At 42.8% G+C, this 18,252-nt stretch overlaps 1 protein-coding gene across 2 annotated transcripts in view; it reads left to right on the top strand.

Moving 5' to 3' along the window:
* The window catches only part of Sdhaf3 (succinate dehydrogenase complex assembly factor 3), a 44,086-nt gene extending 32,231 nt beyond the window's left edge, over nucleotides 1–11,855 (top strand). Inside the window, exon 3 of one of the 2 annotated variants that reach the window (XM_076913710.1) lies at nucleotides 10,790–11,855. In XM_076913710.1, the coding sequence (XP_076769825.1) occupies nucleotides 10,790–10,930 (141 nt within the window). In that variant the 3' untranslated portion in view covers nucleotides 10,931–11,855. The remainder of the gene's footprint in view (nucleotides 1–10,789) is intronic. The other variant, XM_034518744.2, reaches the window with a different exon arrangement.
* The last annotated feature ends 6,397 nt before the right edge of the window (nucleotides 11,856–18,252 follow it).

Here is an 18,252-nt window from a genome sequence, read left to right as displayed (position 1 = left end):
TGGCATGATTTCACAGAACTTCCCTGTGGTTTTGCCCTCAGCACTGGGAAAGTTCCAGGAAAGGAAGAGAAAGGCAGTCTTTTTATGCTGCCCCCATGCAGCCACCAAACTGGCCAGAGCAGACAACTTCAGTTCTTTGAGAATAAGGTCTGTTGTGTGTCCTCTGGCAGCGGGAAACTGTGTCTGTAATGTAGGCTCATGTCTTTGAAGTTCTCTGCACCTCTGCGGATCATGAGAAGTCAAACTTGGAGTATCACAAAGCCGGAATCAAGATTCTGCTATTTCCTCTTGACTAAATATGTGACTTGATAAACTTTCCATTAATTCCTAAAATTCAGAGACAGTGTCTTTTGTCAGTTTATGGCGGTTTTGCTATATTCCTCTATGGAGAGAGCCCACTAAACCCTCTCCTCTGACAGTTTTGCTGGTATCTAATGCCGAGGGTTTTGTGTCCTGTCTTGATGGGCTAAATGTTGGCTAATGGGAAACCGTCCAGCAGAGACTCTATGGGTAACTGTAGATATGTATTTCAGTGAAAGGGGAGGCTTCTGCTCTGAAATTAGACTATTGAATTTGGAGGTGGCCTGGAGCAGACACTGAAGGGGCTGGGGTGGGTGGGGGAAACTGAGCTTAGGAGAACAACTAGAGTCAAGGTGTGTTAAGACATTTGTGAATCAGTAACATCTGCTAGCGTCAGGCAGGACACGTCCAGACAGAGGGCTGTCTGGGTTCCTGTGTCTCAGACCAAGGGGCTGAGCAGAGACACAGTTGCAGCAGGGGCAGAGACAGCTCACCCAGAGGAGGAACGTTTCTAAAGAAGTCAGCAGGAAGAGCAACGAGAGTTAGTAGCTCAAGGAGGCCTACTGTACACTGAATTGGGCTTATGTGTCACAGAGTTTGGGCTTTTTATACACATTCTCTCTCTCTCTCTCTCTCTCTCTCTCTCTCTCTCTCTCTCTCTCTCTCTCTTCTCTCTGTGTCTGTCCGTCTCTGTCTCTGTGTATTTGCTCTGTGTAGTTCAGCATACAGCTTTATGTTTCGTATGACTCACTAGCATCCTTAGCCCTCCCTCAGGGATGTGTCTCTTGTGTTATTATATAACGAGCAGCAGGCATCTTTAGACTGTGGAGTGTCTGCATAGTGCTCCCAACCTGTCCTAGCTGCCTGTCAGGGGTGGGGAGATGCTTCCAGCTTTTTACCAACTGTTTTTTTTTTTTTTTTTTTAAAGTATTAATTTTGTAAGAGTTTACACCAGGCCCTCTGTGTCTTACTTTCTGCCCTATGCCTCAGTTGACCTTTTTATTATTTTTTAAAGCATAAAGTCATTTGTAATTTACTGTAGATTAACACATTAATTTCTGCTTGCTTTAAGCCTTCCTTTCCTTTCATCTCCCTCACATTCTTCTTTTCTTTCTTCTCTTCTGATGAGGTAAAAACAAGCAAAAAATAAAAGTAAAATAAAAGCTGAGTCTGGTGGCACATACTTTTAAATCCAGCACTCAGGAGGCAGAGTCAGGCAGATCTTTGTGAGTTTAAGGCCAGCCTGGTCTACATAGAGAATTTCAGAAAAGCCAGGGCAAAATAGAGAGACCCTGTCTCAAACAAAACACCCCCTCCCCCCCAACCACAAAGCAACCTCTCAACAAATGACAGAACAAAACAAAAACTCCACAGCTCTCACCTCAAAGAGACTAAGAGATATAGTTTATAGACTATTATAGTATATTAATAGTTTATTCTTGAGCCAAATATGAGCTGACTATGGCCCAAGAACTACTATGATATTCATAGTAGAAGAATGTCCTGTTTTTATTGTCAGCTTTATACAAGTTACAGTCACCTAGGGAGAGAAAAGCTCATTGAGGTATTGCCCAGAAGAGCTTCGCCTGTGGCCCTATCTGTGAACTGGTTGTCTGGATGATGGTGTGGGAAGGCCTGGCCCCTTTCCCTTTCTGGCAGCACTGTCCAGGTGGGCCTGGGCTTTCAGAAAGATGGCTGAGCATGAGCCGGGGAACAAACCGAAAGCAGTCTGCCTTCCTGACTTCCTTTGAAGATGAATCTCACTGGGGTGGTGACATGAAAGAAGCCCTTCCCTCCCCTAAGCTGCTTTTGGTCAGACTGTTTTTTCTGTTACTTGTTTTTTGTTTGTTTGTTTGTTTTTTTAACTTTTTTATTGTTTGAAAATTTTGTACAATGTGTTTTGATCGTATTCGTCATCCCTCCCCAGAATCTTCCTAGATTCACCCCAACTTCCTTCCCACCCGACTTTGTGTCCTCTTTCCCCCAGTCAGTACCAATTTATGCTGCCAAATATTCTTGGATGTGTGACTTTCCACTGCAGCATGGTCAACTTATTGGGTACATTTTCAGAGAAAGCTGACTCCTGTTGGGTTAAAGTGTGTCCTGCGTCTGCCCTGCCGTGGGGCTAGGGCCGCTGGGGAAGACAGAGGCATGGGAGGTTTCCATTAAATCCCAGCATGGAGAGGCGATTAAGACACAAAGTTCTACCCCTAGCTGAGGACCTACTGACAGTTCTTTACTACTGGGAGAAAGGGTCTGTAGGACCGAAAGGCAGCCTGGTTTCTGGTCAAGCACAGGCTAGAAACCATCAGTGGCCCCAGGTGACTGCACTCTCCCCACGCCTGCTCCTGGTGGGCATCAGGCTGTGGGGAGGCACTGGACCCGGCTCTGGGGGGTAGCGAGCACAGTCTGAGGTCTCGGGACTGCCGGAGTAGCCAGGGACCTGCTGGTTCTCAGACTCTTGGGCCTCTAGGCATGTTGGGAGCCAGGATAGAGCTGAGAACCAAGTGGGGGCATACGGGCTGGATTGGCCCGCAGAGGAAGGGGAGAGAAAGGGAGAGAAACTCTGGCTGCACCCGGCGGGGAGGAGAGTCCTTGGTCTGTGGTGGTGGTAGGCTTGCTTGGGTTGGTGGTCACTGTGGTTGGAATCGCAGGGAGGTCTTCTGCGGGACATTATATGGTGGCTCGGTAGGCGAAGGCCTGCTCCATTGTTCCCCACTGCGGATCCCGATGAAAAGAAACAGTCCATGGTTTTAAGATATTTGTTGTCATGATGGAAAGAAGATGAGAAACTGTACACCCTCCCCCCCACCCCCACCCCTTTCCACAGGGCAGGCCTGAGAGTAAATATCTTTTGCAGGGAGGAGGTGTTGGGAAGGAAAACTTAATTGGCTAAGCCCTTCTGGCCTTTAGGTACCTCATTAATATGGAGATCTGTCTTGAGGCTCTGTGGCCTGTAGCCACGCCCTCTACCTGTGGAGGGGCTGGTAGGGGCGTTGCTCTAAGTGACTAAAGGACACAATTATATGGAGGGCTATGGCCTCCAGTTAGGAGCCTATAGTCTGGGGTGTGGTGAAATGCCTGCTGTCCCCTAGGATCACGTGGTCCCACCTGGGGCCACTGATGGTTTCTAGCCTATGCTCAACCAGAAACCAGGCTGCCTTTCACGGTCCTACAGACCCTTTCTCCCAGGAGTGAGAATTGTCAGTAGGTCCTCAGCTAGGGGTAGAACTTTGTGTCTCAATCACCTCTCCATGCTGGGAATTAATATGGTTTATGCTTGTACAGGTCTTGTGCCAGTGTCACAGCTGTTGTGCATATGTGCAGCTGTCCAACTGTGTCCTGAAGACACTGTTTCCGTGTAGTTACCCACTGCCTCCTCTTCTGCAGTGCTCTCTGAGCCCTTAGAGCAGCAGCTCTCAATCCATGGGTGGTGACCCCTTTTTGGGGGGGGGGGGGTTGAATGACCCTTCTGTAGGGATCACCTAAGACCATTGGAAAATGCAGATATTTGCATTATGATCCATAATAGTGAAATTGCAGTTATAAAGTAGCAGGAAAAATAATTTTATGGTTGGGGGTCACCACAAGATGAAGAACTGTATTAAAGGGTCTCAGCATTAGGAAGGTTGAGAAACCACTGCTTTAGAAGAAGGGGCATGTAATTTGTGTTCCATGGAGTCTGGACATTCTGTAGTCTGGTCAGGGTTTTATCTTCATCACAGAACACAGCCTAGAACACAGAAGAGCGAAAGTCAGAAGTGAAGACACGTCATACACAGTGGTTGAGCCACCAGGTAAAGGCGTTGCAGCAGAGCAGGGGGAGTGTCTGCTAAGGCCTCAGTGTTGACATAAGTTTAGCTTTTGAGTTGGTGGGAGCTAGGAATCTGTTGAGGAACTATTCCCTAGTTGTGAGCGTGTTAGTTCAGGCACCAGTACTCAGTCACTGGTTGTTAAGTAGAGCCGAGATAGCTGGAGATAATGACATGGACCTGCAGCCTTCCACCCTTTCCACTGTGACTGATGCTCTAACCAGTCACTCTGTAGAATGTTCGGTGACTGCTGCTGCTCCCTGGGATGTTTCTTCTCCCTTCCTCCCTCCCTGGATCCCTCTATCCTCCCTTCTCCCTCCCTTCCCCTACCTCCCTCTCTCCCTTCCCCCACCTCCTTCCCTCCCTTTCTCTACCTCCTTCCCTTTCTCCCTTTCTCCCTTTCTCTCTCCATTCCTCCATTCCTTCTTTTTATCCTTACTTCCTTCTCTCCCTTCCTTTCTCCCAGGGCCTGGTACATTCTACATAATCTTCTATACCCCCACCTGAATTCATAATTTCTTTAGGAAAAAAAAAAACCCAAGTGTTTAGTCTGTGTGACTCAACTTTAGTCTGGCTTAGAAGAAGGAATAATTAACATACTGATTTTTTAAACTTAAGTTTTATTAGAAAACTAATAATATGTTCTAAATAAATGACAGGACAGGTGTTGTGGCACATGCCTTTAATCTTAGCACTTTGGAGGCAGAGACAGGAAGATGTCTAATGACTTTGAGGTCAGCCTTATATATATAGTAAGTTCCAGATCAGTCAAGACTACATAGTCAGAGTCCATCTTAAAAAGTATAAGTATAGGATGCCATGGATATGTATATATGTAATAAACAAGAAAGGACTGAGTCTAATTATGTATTACATAATGACATTTTAGTTGAGACTAATCTCTTAGTTGGTGTGAATGCATTGGTGGTCTTTGCAGAACACTGAAATCACTGAAGTGTTCCTGTCACTAATGGTATATATGGTGACAAGCTTTAAGAATCCTGGAATTTTGGTTTCTTTAAAAAGCACAGAAATATTATAAGAATGTGTTTTCGTTTTAATCCCAGGTGTGGGGATTTGGGCTTGCTTCAGACTGTCCACAGCAGCTGGACTATGATTTGTCTGGTGCTGTAGCTGAGGCATGGTTTGGCCAGCTGCAGATAGTTTCTGCAATTGCGTAGTGTTTGGAATTCTGGGAACTTTTCAGAAGGTACATAAGTGCTGGAGCCCGGGTGGGTGGTTTTTGGTCATTTAGGGAGGTTGGATGCAGTTTGTTAGAAGCCACAGTCAAAGAAGAAACAAAAGGAAATAAGTTAGATGCAGGGATATCTCCCCCTCCCCTCCCTCCCCCCTCCCCCCCCTCTCCCCTCTCCCCTCTCCCCTCTACCTCTTCTTCTCCATCTCCCTCTCCTCTTTCTCTTCTTCCTCCTCCTCCTTCTCCTCCTTCTCTCCTTTCCTCCCTCCCTCCCTCCCTCCCTCCCTCCCCCTCCCTCTATATCTCTATATTCCCACAGGTAGGGCTGTATTCAGCATGGCCATTATTCTGTCCTTATCCATTTGCTAAAGCTTACTCTCCCACTCAGGCAGATTATTTTCCAGTCACCACAGGACTAGAGTTTTTCATCTTTGCTGAGTCAGCTTGAACATATTCAGTTCAAGTCCCTTTGATCCGCATTAAATTCCTGCTGTGTAGTCCTTAAAATAAGCTGTCTTAACCCTCTGTCACTCTTTCTCCTCTTAGTCCTGTTCCGCTTCGGCCTTCACACCTCACATATTTAACAGTGCATGTCCAGGTTTGCAGACATTCTGAGGCCAGTGGTGAGGTGAAATGTAGCTAAACGTCACGTGTGCTGCTGATTTCCATACCAAAGCCTATCGTTATTTGTAACTCTGGAAAAATATCCCACCATATTTTAAAATACAGTTTCAAAATGTGTGTTTTAAAATGTAGCCCTCTTGGCAATTTGAAAATATTTTATCTAGTGATCTGTAAATTATTATCCTTTTAAATATCTGTCCATAATTGGACTTGAAAAAGAAGGATGTGATCAAAGTACTTTAATTGCTCCCTAAGAGTATTTTACCAAGTAACATATATAAAAGGAAGACACTGAGTAGACTATTCATTGCAAGGAAAGATATGGTGAGTACGTTTCCCAGCACATGGTTTAGAGAACATTAATAATCCGTATGACTACTAATGAAGAATAGCGATTTTTAAGAAAATTCTACTTATGGCTGAGTATTTAATATTTAATAGTATTCAAAATATTCTTATGCCGTTATGACTGATAGTAAAACAGTGCCTGCACTCACTGTACATTAAACTGCATGAAACAGAAACTTGCTGTGGGCTAGGTCAGCATAAACCCTCTTTACTCTAGTACTCTATTCCTGGATGTTCTTGTCTTACAGGACCATGACCATGAGGAAATGGGATGGGGTTCCACTTGGGACTCTGGGGCTCATGCGTGCAGTCCAGCCTGTGCCATCTTTGGGTTGTTATTGGAGGAATCTGAGACTTAGTGTCTGCTGTGGTTCTCATTTCCATCTGTTTAAAGCTTCAATTTCCCTTAATAACGTAGGTCATGTACGCAAAAGGGAATGCTTCTCAATGCCAGAACTCAGTGCTTCCTCTAAGAACAGAATGCCATTCTCACCACTTTCTTTAAAGAGTAAAAAACCTAGACAGAACAACCAAGAAAAAAAAAAAAAAAACCAAACAAATCACAATGGAAGAAGGAACATTGTTTTGATTTATGGATGACATTTAAAATTCACAGTGGCTTTATTGGTAATAACTTGAACTTGAAACAACTTAAATATTTAAGAGTATATTAACCCTTAGGAGTATATTAACATATCTTGGCATGTTGTTTGGTTATAAAAATAACTATTGATTCATACAGTACTGAAAATCTGGTCAGAAAGAACCAAAACTCAAATTTATCATAGTACCAACGACCCCTTGTGTTCTTCTGAACTGGTCTGTCTAAGTGACATCACCAAGGAGCTCTAAATCCCCAAGGTGTGTTTGAATAGTTATGGTAATTCTATTCTGGTGGCTTTCAAACTTGTGGGGAGAGATGTTTCTATTGATTTTGCTCCTCATGGAGGTGTGGTACTGCTCTGTGAGTTTCTCTGTGTATGTAGCCTTGGTTGTCCTGGAACTCACAGAGATCCGCCTGTCTCTGCCTTCCAAGTGCTGGAATTAAAGGTGTGCACAACTACACCCAGCTCCACAGTTTTTCTGCATTGGGTTTTTAGTCAGCTCCGATTTTTTTTTCTTTTTTGAGTTCTGTACTCACATTACTAATTTCCTTAAAAGACAAAAACATAGTACAGATTGTACTACCACTCTCACAGTTTGTTGGCAAGCTAAAATACCAGCAATTTCTCAGTAGTTTTGATAGTTTGGATTCCTTTTACTCTCAGCCAGAAAGAAAAGTATTGGATCTAGAGCAAAATGCCTCTCCCTAAAATGTATTCAGGCATTCTAGGATTGCACTCATCTTGGGGTTCCAGGTTAGTTGAGACTACTGGTCTTCCTATCGGGTGGCCCTCCTCCTCAGCTTCTTCCAGCCTTCCCTAATTCAGCCACAGGGGTCATCAGCTTCTGTCTATTGTTGGGTGTAAGAATATGCATCTGACTCTTTCAGCTGCTTGTTGGGCCTTTCAGAGGGCAGTCATGATAGGCCCCTGTTTGTAAGCCCACCATAGCATCAGTAATAGTGTCAGGCCTTGGGCCCTCCCCCTGAGCTAGATTTCAATTTGGGCCTTGTCACTAGACCTCCTTTCCCTCAGGCTCTTCCCCAGTTTTGTCCCTGCAGTTCTTTCAGACAGGAACAATTCAGAGTCAGAGTTTTTGACTGTGGGATGGCAACCCCATCCCTCTACTTGATGTCCTGTCTTTCTGCTGTAAGTGGCCTCCACAAGTTTTCTCTTCCCACTGTAAGGCATTTCATCTAAGGTCCCTCCCTTTGGGTCCTGAGAGTCTCTCACCTCCCAGGTCTCTGGTGCATTCTAGAGGGTCCCCCCACCTCCTACCTCCCAAAGTTGCCTGTTTCCATTCTTTCTGCTGACCCTCAGGGCTTCAGTCCTGTTTCCCTTCCCGCCCTGAGCATGTTCTTTCTTTCCCACCCAGGTCCCTCCCTCTGCCCCATGATTGTTTTCTCAAGTGGATTGAGGCATCTTTACTTGGGCCCTTCAGCTTGTTAACCTTTTTGAGTTCTGTGGGATGTATCCTGGGTATTCTGTACTTTTTTGGCTAATATCTACTTATTAGTGAGTACATACTATGCATGTCCTTTGGGGTCTGTCTGAGTTACCTCACTCAGGATGATACCTTCGAGTTCCATCCATTTGCCTGCAAAACTCATGATGTCCTCGTTCTTAATAGCTGAGTAGTATTCCACTGTGTAAATGAACCACATTTCCTGTATCCATTCTTCCATTGTGGGACATCTGGGTTGTTTCCAGCTTCTGGCTATCACAGACAAAGCCTCTATGAACATAGTGGAGCATGCCCCTGTGGTATGGTGGGGCGTCTTTTGGGTATATGCCCAAGAGTGATATAGCTGGGTCTTCAGGTAGATCTATTTCCATTTTTTTTGAGGAACCTCCAGATTAAGTTCCTTAGGCAGACTTTTTTTCAGAGTCCCCTCCCCCCCCCTTAAAGCGATTAGTCCAAGTTGTACACAGCCTTGTGTGTAACAGCTGTACTTCTTTGCTTACCTGATTGCTGTTACTTCTTTATAATACATGGTTTCAGTGAACTTTTCTTCTCTTGAAGTAGAAATAGGCCATTTCTAGTGTTTTTCTTTAGCCAATGATGTCTCTGTGGAAATGTATGTGTGCGCTATTTACTTATGCATCCTCGGGAACAGTTTTCAACCATGAATTTGTTTTGCCTGCCAGAAGATACAGGTAGTATTTAGAGAGATTTTTGATTGGGGGATGGGTGCCACTAACATTAGTGGTTAGAAATCAGAGATGTTCTAAGCACCCAACAACATAAAAAAGCTCTTACCCATAGCAAAAGAATTAACCAAATTATCAAAAACCTCAGTTTTGCCCAAATTGAGAAATCCTGTTTAGTGGCCTAAACTTAGAAGCAGAGTTAATGAAGCTTATGGTATGTGGCATTTTATAAGATGAATTTTGGTAAAGTATAGCAATTTTTTTTTGTTTTTTTTTTTTTTTTTTGTTTTTTGTTTTTCAAGACAGGGTTTCTCTGTGTAGTCCTGGCTGTCCTGGAACTCACTCTGTAGACCAGGCTGGCCTCAAACTCAGAAATCCGCCTGCCTCTGCCTCCCAAGTGCTGAGATTAAAGGCGTGTGCCACCACTGCCTGGCTAGAAAAAAATATTTCTAATGTAAGGATATGTATGGAATTAAAACCAAAGTTCCTTCAGAGTTGGTGATACGGTCTGACATAACTGCAGCCATTGTGTATGTAACTTCTGTGTTGCTCATCAGATGGATTTAAGTTCATCCACTTTAGGAGTTATCACTTTGGCTGACACTAAAGAATGTTACTAATAACCCAAAAACTTACAGTTGAATTACTGATACTCTGTTATTTCAAGGTACGGGAAGCCCCCCCACCCCCCATTTACTATCTATGCACTGCCCCTCTTACTTCACATAGTAAGACTATCGTGACTATCAGCTTAAAAGTTAGCTGATGATACTTTGTCTAGTTAGCCAAACATGCTGTGCCACTTCCCTGCCTGCCTTTTAAACTTTTGAACCTGATTTTTCCTCTAACATTTCTGTAAGATTGGTACCGCACTTAGGCTCTGAGTCTTTTTTGTGGTCCCGATCGAGCAGTCTGAATGCAGCAGTCAATACATTTTCATTATATCTGAGACTGGTGTCTCAGTGGCCAGTGCACAGCTAATTCCAGACCCCAAGAGTTGGCAAGTCTAGCAGTTGTGAACAACTCAAATGTCCAGTCCAGGCTGAGCAGCCCCAGATTTAGCTAGTTCATTCACTTACTATGATTACCAGACAGTCAGCTTTGTGAAGTGGAAACTGTGTGTGCATCTGCCTCCCTTTAGAGCAGTGCAGACAGTGACGGTCAGAATACTAGGCCAGCAACTAAGAGCTGAATACACTATTAAACATAGAGTTCTTCACAATGAGGAAAGTTAAATGTTAAGGGGTTTAAAGCGTTTGTCTGTGTAGTGATTACAATGTTTAGGTGAAGACAGAGAGAGGAATGGACCACTTCCTGGATTCCGAGGCCCACTTTTAAGCTTTTAAGACCTATGGTTGGTTCCCTTTTGAAAACCTGATGAAAATTCATAGCCCCAGACACATGTGTGTACTTAGGTGTCCCTGGTTTTGCACACAGTCTGGCTGGTGGCCATGCACACTTCTAAAGCAGAGCTGTACCACTCGCTTGCAGATTAAGGACTTTCCTGATCTCTGCAAGAAAAACAAAAAACAAAATAAAACAAAAAAAACACTTTAGAATCCTAAAGTAAGATCCACTTGAAATCATGTCTGAAGACTAAAACCATGACTGTTTGTATCTTTCTTAATCAACTGCAGAAAATTTAGTGATGGAGCCCAGCTGGTGACTTGGGATTGAGAAGCTGCAGTACTCAGTGACTCAGGAAGTGTGCATCAATGTTTTTAATCTAACCATTCCTTTCTCTGTGTGTCTTTACCAGACATACGCAGCAGTGTTGTGGGAACAAGCTAAGGACAGCAGACAGAGCTCAACCGAAAAAGCATGTTTTGGCACCTCTCTCCCAGAAGAAAAACTCAATGACTTTCGTGATGAGCAAATTGGACAGTTGCGAGAGCTGATGCAAGAAGCTACTAAACTCAATCGGCAGTTTAGTATCACCGAGTCTACAAAACCACAGCTGTGATACAACAGTCTTAACACAGTGGCCAACATGTATAACCTGTTACCTCATCCACCATCGACTCTCTAAAATATATTCTTTCAGCTTTAATGGAATAGTCTCTTATTTTTTGGACAGTATGAACGATATATGCATCAAGACCACAATGGCACACTATGTCACCATTGCAATGACGTATTTATTTGCGGTGTGGAATGTAGTTTGTGGAATTTAACTTATGGACTAAAGAAAGGTGTTAAAAAGGATACACTTTGGAATTATGCTGAATTTTTTTTTTTTTTTGTATCTGAATGTGTTTTAAATTCTATTCCCATCAAGCACTAGCCTCCTGATTTGTCTCTAGCTTCCCCAGTTAAGTAAACATAATAACAGAAGATGTGGAGTTCCAGTAAGTTTATTATTGGACGTATTGTGATTCTCCAACATTTCTCATACATTTAAAAATAAATTATCTATCAAAGCCTGTATCTATGTTGGGGAACCTGTTGGATACAGAAGTGACACGGGCAGCTAACTCAACTGGTAAAGTGTTTGCAGCAAGAGCATGAGGACCCGAGTTCAGATTTCTGGTACCCACATGAAAAGCAGCCATGGAGATTCAGGTCTTTAATCCTAGTGATGAGAAAGCAGAGACAGGCGCATCCTTGCGGCTCAGCAGCCAGTGTAGCTGCAGCAGCGAGTGTGCATCCCTTCAAAGGAACAGCCGTGTGTGTTTAACATTCCAGGTTTGCCTAGTGCTTCTCTGTGAGCACAAGGATCTCCATACCTCCTACACTGAACTAAACCTTATTTCTAAAACTCATGCCTGTTTTTCAAATTATATGTGATCTTTCTATAGTAAAAATTAAACTTAATTTTCTCCCTTCTCAATAACTGAATCATATTAACATACTAGTTCATCAGTTAATCTGCAATTCAGCTTATATGTTACATTTCCCTACAGGCCTCCTTGTACAGAGTTCAGATAACACCATGTGGTAGATTGCACAGTAGCACTAGCTCTCTGCTCTCCTTGATAGCCATTTCTGTCTGTAAGTATGTAGCTCCTTCCTCCCTCATCCATCTAGCTGGTGCAAGAAGCTACTAAACCCAATCGGCAGTTTAGTATCACCGAGTCTACAAAACCACAGCTGTGATACAACAGTCTTAACACAGTGGCCAACATGTATAACCTGTTACCTCATCCACCATCGACTCTCTGAAATATATTCTTTCAGCTTTAATGGAATAGTCTCTTATTTTTGGACAGTATGAACGATATATGCATCAAGACCACAATGGCACACTATGTCACCATTGCAATGACATATTTATTTGCGGTGTGGAATGTAGTTTGTGGAATTTAACTTATGGACTAAAGAAAGGTGTCTTTTTCTTTAAGAAAGAACTCGATTTGCTCAAAAGAACAAACGTATGGTCCAGACTTTAAAGCCTGGCACACTTCCACCAGTGTCATTAGAAACTTGCTCTCCTGGCTCCCACATGGGCTATCCTACCAGAGGACCCAAGCCTGTGAGGGAGATTGAACCGCCCAGCTCAGCCAGCAGCAGATCCATAAGTAAGACCACTGAAATTTTGGCTTACAAAGACATTTTGAGGCATGGAAAAACCTCTGGTGTTATTAGTAGCCAAGAAAAGATGCTTTGAAATAGAATTTCCATAAAGCATTAGATTGTCTTTTCAGTTACATGGTGGATTCTATTCAGCTGATCACCTTTCCTACTGGAGACTCAAACTTTTAGGTAGAATAGAAAGGAGCAGTGAGTGGCTGGTATCCTAAGGGATGAAGGAACTTGAAAGCCAACTTCTACAAGTAGAAATGCTGAAGCTTCTGCCCGAGGGTGTTTCAGGTGTGATTTTGATTGTCCCTGAACACAGTGTGTGCCAAACACAAAGCTGAAGTGGAAAAGCTCAAGGAACTTGGTTTTTCGTGAAGCCAGTACCATTATGACTATACACTAACGGTTAGAGTAAAGTAGAAGAAAACCCTTTGAATACTTGGCCAGAGATGTGGGCCATTTCAGATTCAATTTGTTGCTAAAACAAAACTTTCATACTGTAAAGTTTGTATGAAGTGGTCTCCTGTAAGTACCTGAGAAATGTAAACCATTTGGGAAGATACTAGAGCTGCAAATAATTGTTCTAGGGAACGCCTTAAGTTTAAATAAACCCATAGGGTAAATTAGCCCCATAAATAAGACAACAGAGACAGACCACATGGAAGCTCAGGCGTTGGGATTAGCATATGGGCAATATAGAATGAACATCTCCAAGTAAAAGGTAGTTAAAATGCCTGTAGGAAATAAAGCATCACATGTTTGAAAGGCCAAAGTAGAACTTAGAGAAAAAGAAATAGGATTTAAAAAAACAAACAAAAAAACCTCAATAGACAGGCTTTATATATTAGGGGGTCCTTAAGTGAGAATTATTAAAATTCAGGACAAAAGATGAAGAGCCTGTTGTACAATAAAGTGAGGGTTCATGAAACAACAGTCTAGCATGTATCTATAATGTGACATCCTCACTGAGACACCATAGCAAATAACCCCAAAATAATTTTCCCCCACATAATATTTTTATTACTTGTGGATTTCATATCATGCATCCCAATCACAGTCACTTCCTAGATCCCTAGGTTCACTCCCACCCTTGTGACCCCCTCCCCCAGAAAAGAAGAAAGATGTCCATATACTCACTGGAGCATGGTCAAAGTTCCAGTGGCCAACCACTTAAAGAAAACAGTCCTTCCCCACGTGCACCTGAAGACCCCCATACTCGGGAGACCCTTCCTCAAGCCTCCGGAATTGCGACCACCCAAAAATCACAAGAAACCATACCTGGATGCAATCAGCAGAGGTTTATTAGGGGAGGAGCTGGCGGTCAAAAACGACAAGCTCTTTAGCTCCAAGAGCAGGGTTTTGGCCACGTGCGGTGGGTTAAAGGGTCTTTTATAGCATGGGGTCGGGGGAGGAAGGCATTTTCGCACGCTTACACATGATTGGTTGTTTTACAAATTTTGAACATAGCACTGGGAAGACCAAGGGAGGGGTAACCAAGAACAGTGGAACATTTCAGAGAATCTAGCCCAAATGATAGCATCTTTATCTGTAGTCAGGAATGCCTTCCTGCCTTGGGCAAGGCTTGGGGAATGTAATCCAGCAAGTGTCCTTCACCTGGAATGTGAAGGCCTGAAATCTTATTTTCAGTTCTGTAAGGCGAAAAATCTACACATATTTCATAAAATGGCCTTTATAATTTTTCACTCTACATCCCCACTTCTTCCAATTTGCTTATGTTTTTAATCATAAAAACTCAATTATTAATAAGTCTATTTTCACCCCACTTTTTCCAATTTGGATCTTTAGAGAAGTTTAAACTCCAGTGTCATAATAATTACCATTTTCTTGACCCAAAGTCTTATATTGGTGACGCAACACAAAAAGCTGAACAGCATTTATCCTTTCTCTAACAAAAGCTACTAATCTATTTAAAATGTAGGGGCCTATGGTTAAAAGCAAAAGTAAAATCACAAGGGGTTCAGCAAGGGAGGATTGAACCAACTCTCAAATCAACGTTGCTGTGCCTCTCTATCTTGTCTCTGGTCTAACCTTTTTCTGAATTTACTCTCTGGTCACTCTTGAATGGTCTACATAATAGTAACATTTTTTCTTAGAGCAGCACACAGAGTTTCTCCTTTAAGAAACAGCAAGTCTAGTAACAAGTTTGTTGCTGACTGTTCTAGGGCTCTCAAATCTACATCAGTGGCAGCTCTCAGCTGATGAAAATAATGAGGTGTCTGTATCAATGTAGTTACACCTGTCTCTATACCTATGGCCACTCCTAGCCACAATGTAACAGCTAGAGTCAAGGAAAATAGGCTCTCTGCAGAATCATCTAGGGTGTATCTCAAACTCAGTTCAAGAGTACCTGCGGGAACTAGCTGGACAAGTATATAATAATCTTTGTTCTCATCAAAGATAGCAGTGGAAACACATGGTGTTAACCCGGAGCTGTAAGTCTGCCATTTATCAATTTTTAGGCACTAGGTATCTGTTAGCAGGGGTTCTTGGGCTCTATTCTATTGACTAGGGGTTTCAAAACATTTCTTTTTCTTTGTAACACATTTTCAAAGTTGTCTTCTGACTTTTCCACATTTTGTGGCACATAGCTGTCTACATATATATAAAATCACATATATAATAAAGAGAAATTGCAAAAGGAACAAATCTATATAACTCTAGATTCACATTTCAACTTCAATCTTGTAATCACAAGCTTTTAACCTTGGGTGTACACACACTAAGTCCCACCCTCCAAGGCAGCATTTTCCCTGTGCCTCTGGGGTGGGATGTCTCAGGAGTCAGGGCCTGCTCTTTGGCCTTGTAGAATAGCAGACGACCTTGAGCTAAACAGCAGGAGGTTGCTCTGGTGTCTGGATGTTCAGGCATGTGTTGGTGGATTTCAAGGAGGTCGGATGGTCAGCAGCACCAGGAAGTCTCTTAGCATCCTGAAAAATCATTTCTCACACAAAAGGGACATTCTGGGTATGGAGCAAGGGCAAGGGACACTCTAGCCAGTGCCAGTTCCCAAGGGTAGTTTAATTTTAGGGTCCTGTATATTCTCTCTACCTGTCCTGAGCTTTGGAGACAGTATAAACAGTGGATCTTCTAATATCTCTGACAATTCCTGACTTACCTTAAAACTGCTCTCTGATCTAATTACCTAGGACACTTGAAACCTCGAGAAGGTCCCTATTCTAGGCTGTTTTCTCCTAGGTATTTCTTATTTATTCTAAGTCTTATTATTTCTCTGGCTCAAAACCTAAGGTCCCTTATACGCTTTAAGTCTCTTGGCTGCTTGGTTGCACTCATATCTTAAGAGTCCATCTGTGTATTTAGCCTGGTAAATCCTTTGCTTTCTGGGGAGTTTAGTTCTCCCTTCTTGTGTGCACCATTTTCTCTTTTTCTCTAGATAGTATCTGGCAGGATGGCTAGCAATCTGAGTTCTTTCTCTTATTCTGTGCTTTAAGAGAGGCCATCTCTTAGGCCCACAACTGGAACAGGCTCCCATATCAAGACACTTGATTTGTCCAGTTATTGCCTCAGGCCACTGAGTCTCCTCCCTTTTTGGTGTCCTGGGTAACGAATACTCACAGTTCCTGGCTTCATCAGGGTTTCCTTTCTTGGTATATAGTCCTGCAGACATGGGCTGTAGCAAAAGCATACCTGTTGTCCATGCAGATGTTGGCTTTCTTGTCAGCCCCAAGTTCCAAGGTTGTTCTCTGCACTGATGATCTCAGGGGTGGGGAGTCAGTCCAGATGGCATGTGTCCACCACAGTAGCGCTGGCTTGTCTCTGACCAGCATGGAGAAAACTGCTCCCGTCTGTAAAGCAGGTTACCTTGGCTCCTGGCTGAAGTCAGTCTTCTATCCGTTGAATTCTTGTCAGCTAGTTGCAGCCCAGGAAGTGTTGTATCTGGATGACCATCCTAGGGAGTATCCCCTCAACCAGACAGGGGATAGGAGCAGCCTAGGATGACCATAAATGAATGGGATACCCAGCCCATCTCTTAGTCCACCATTTTCGGGTAGTCCATGAATACGTTTTGACCCATTGGCCTGGAGGAAGTCCCTGTGTCTATCAAAAGTTGGGTGGCTCCAAGCTGCCCCATCTATCTCAATAGCCGTCTTCACACAGAGCTGTTATCTTCGCCACTTGGGGTGTTTTTCAAGGCCTGGGATTTTCTGGCCCTGGCTTCTATTTGTTAGGGCCCTCTTGGACCCTGAAGCTGGCTCCTTTACTTGCAATGCGCACACTGGTCTTTTTCAAAGAGTTTTATCTCTCTTTGATTGGAGTCCCTTTTTTCTGCTTTCTGTAAATTCTTTCCTGTCACCTTTCTCTTTCTTCACCTCTCTCTAGTCTCCTCTATTCCTCTCGATTCCTCTGGACTCACCTAGACTTACACTAAACCTTCTCTATTCCTCTTCTCTATTCCTTTCTTTTAAATCTTCTCTCACTTGCTATTACCATCAATAATATTAATATGTAGTATACTTCCTAAATCTTTCAATGACTTATCTTGTAGTCTCTGTAGCCTCTGGAGCCTTGTCTACACTGACAGAATGTCTCTATGAGCTAGTCTAGAAAGGCTGTGGGTAACTTATCTGATCTCTGCTTAACCTCATGTGTCCTGATCAAACTTAGTGGGGTCTCATGTAACCCTCTCTCTCAAGATCTATCAGCGGGATCTGGTGTGGGCCTTTGGGTGTCCCTTACCTTCTGTCACATGAAGGTCTCAGTCACATCTGGTCCGAATTGACCCGCTGCTGACCACGGCCTGATCAATTGATGGGGTCCCCAATCTGAAGACCAGAACCTGCAAAGGTCTTGTGAAAGCAAGGCTTTTACCTTATTTATTGCTTTGAACTCTGCGTAGACTGATGCATTTGTGAGGCTGCATGACTGCTGTTCACATCACACTAGAGACCATAACCTAATTCAATCTGCAAACAGTACCTTGTCCACAGGTATAATGTGAGCTCACCTCTGAAGCTCTAAGAAAGAAACCAAATCAGAATGAATAGCCTTATCTGTAGCATTTCACAGCAAGGACTATTAAGATGACACTTATTTGAATTTAACTTTGGTCATAGTTCTATAAAAACCTTTTAAAGAGTTATTTCTGATTACAACAAGAACAATAAAGTAAACATTTTTATGTCTAACATAAGAGCACAAGTCTTCACCACTTCTTCAATTTTATCTTGTCAGAACTCTCATCTTTGAACCAAATCTTAATGAAAATCTCATATAAATAATGAAATTGACTCAAACAGTAATGGCTAGAAAATTTATCAAAACTGAAGCATATATATATATATATATATATATATATATATATATTTGACTCAGAACAGCCTGTAACTTTTAAGCTGTAATTTTAGAAAAAAAGCACTCCTTTACTTATTAAACTGGGAAAAATCATTATCAACTTTCTTTTTCTGCTGGTGCCCTTCTCCTGGCCACAGAGCAGGGCGAATTATCAGTTTTTCTTGTGTAAATCAAGACAGCCTCACAAGTAAGTTTTAAACTAAATTAAGTAAGCAGTTTTAACCAGTTCTTGTCTCTTTTTTTTTTTTAAAAAAAAAAAAATTAACTCTCAGGTGAATAATCTTGCTGCGGCTATTTGTCTAGCTGTCCTGGCTCCACTGCCAGGTTTTTTTCCTTTTTTATCACCTGGGTTCTCATCTATCTTCATAGG

The sequence above is a fragment of the Arvicanthis niloticus genome, chromosome 15 (assembly GCF_011762505.2).
Source record: "Arvicanthis niloticus isolate mArvNil1 chromosome 15, mArvNil1.pat.X, whole genome shotgun sequence".
Taxonomy (NCBI): Eukaryota; Metazoa; Chordata; class Mammalia; order Rodentia; family Muridae; genus Arvicanthis; species Arvicanthis niloticus.
Note: the sequence above shows the minus strand (reverse complement) of the source record. Positions and strands in the feature narration are given on the sequence as shown.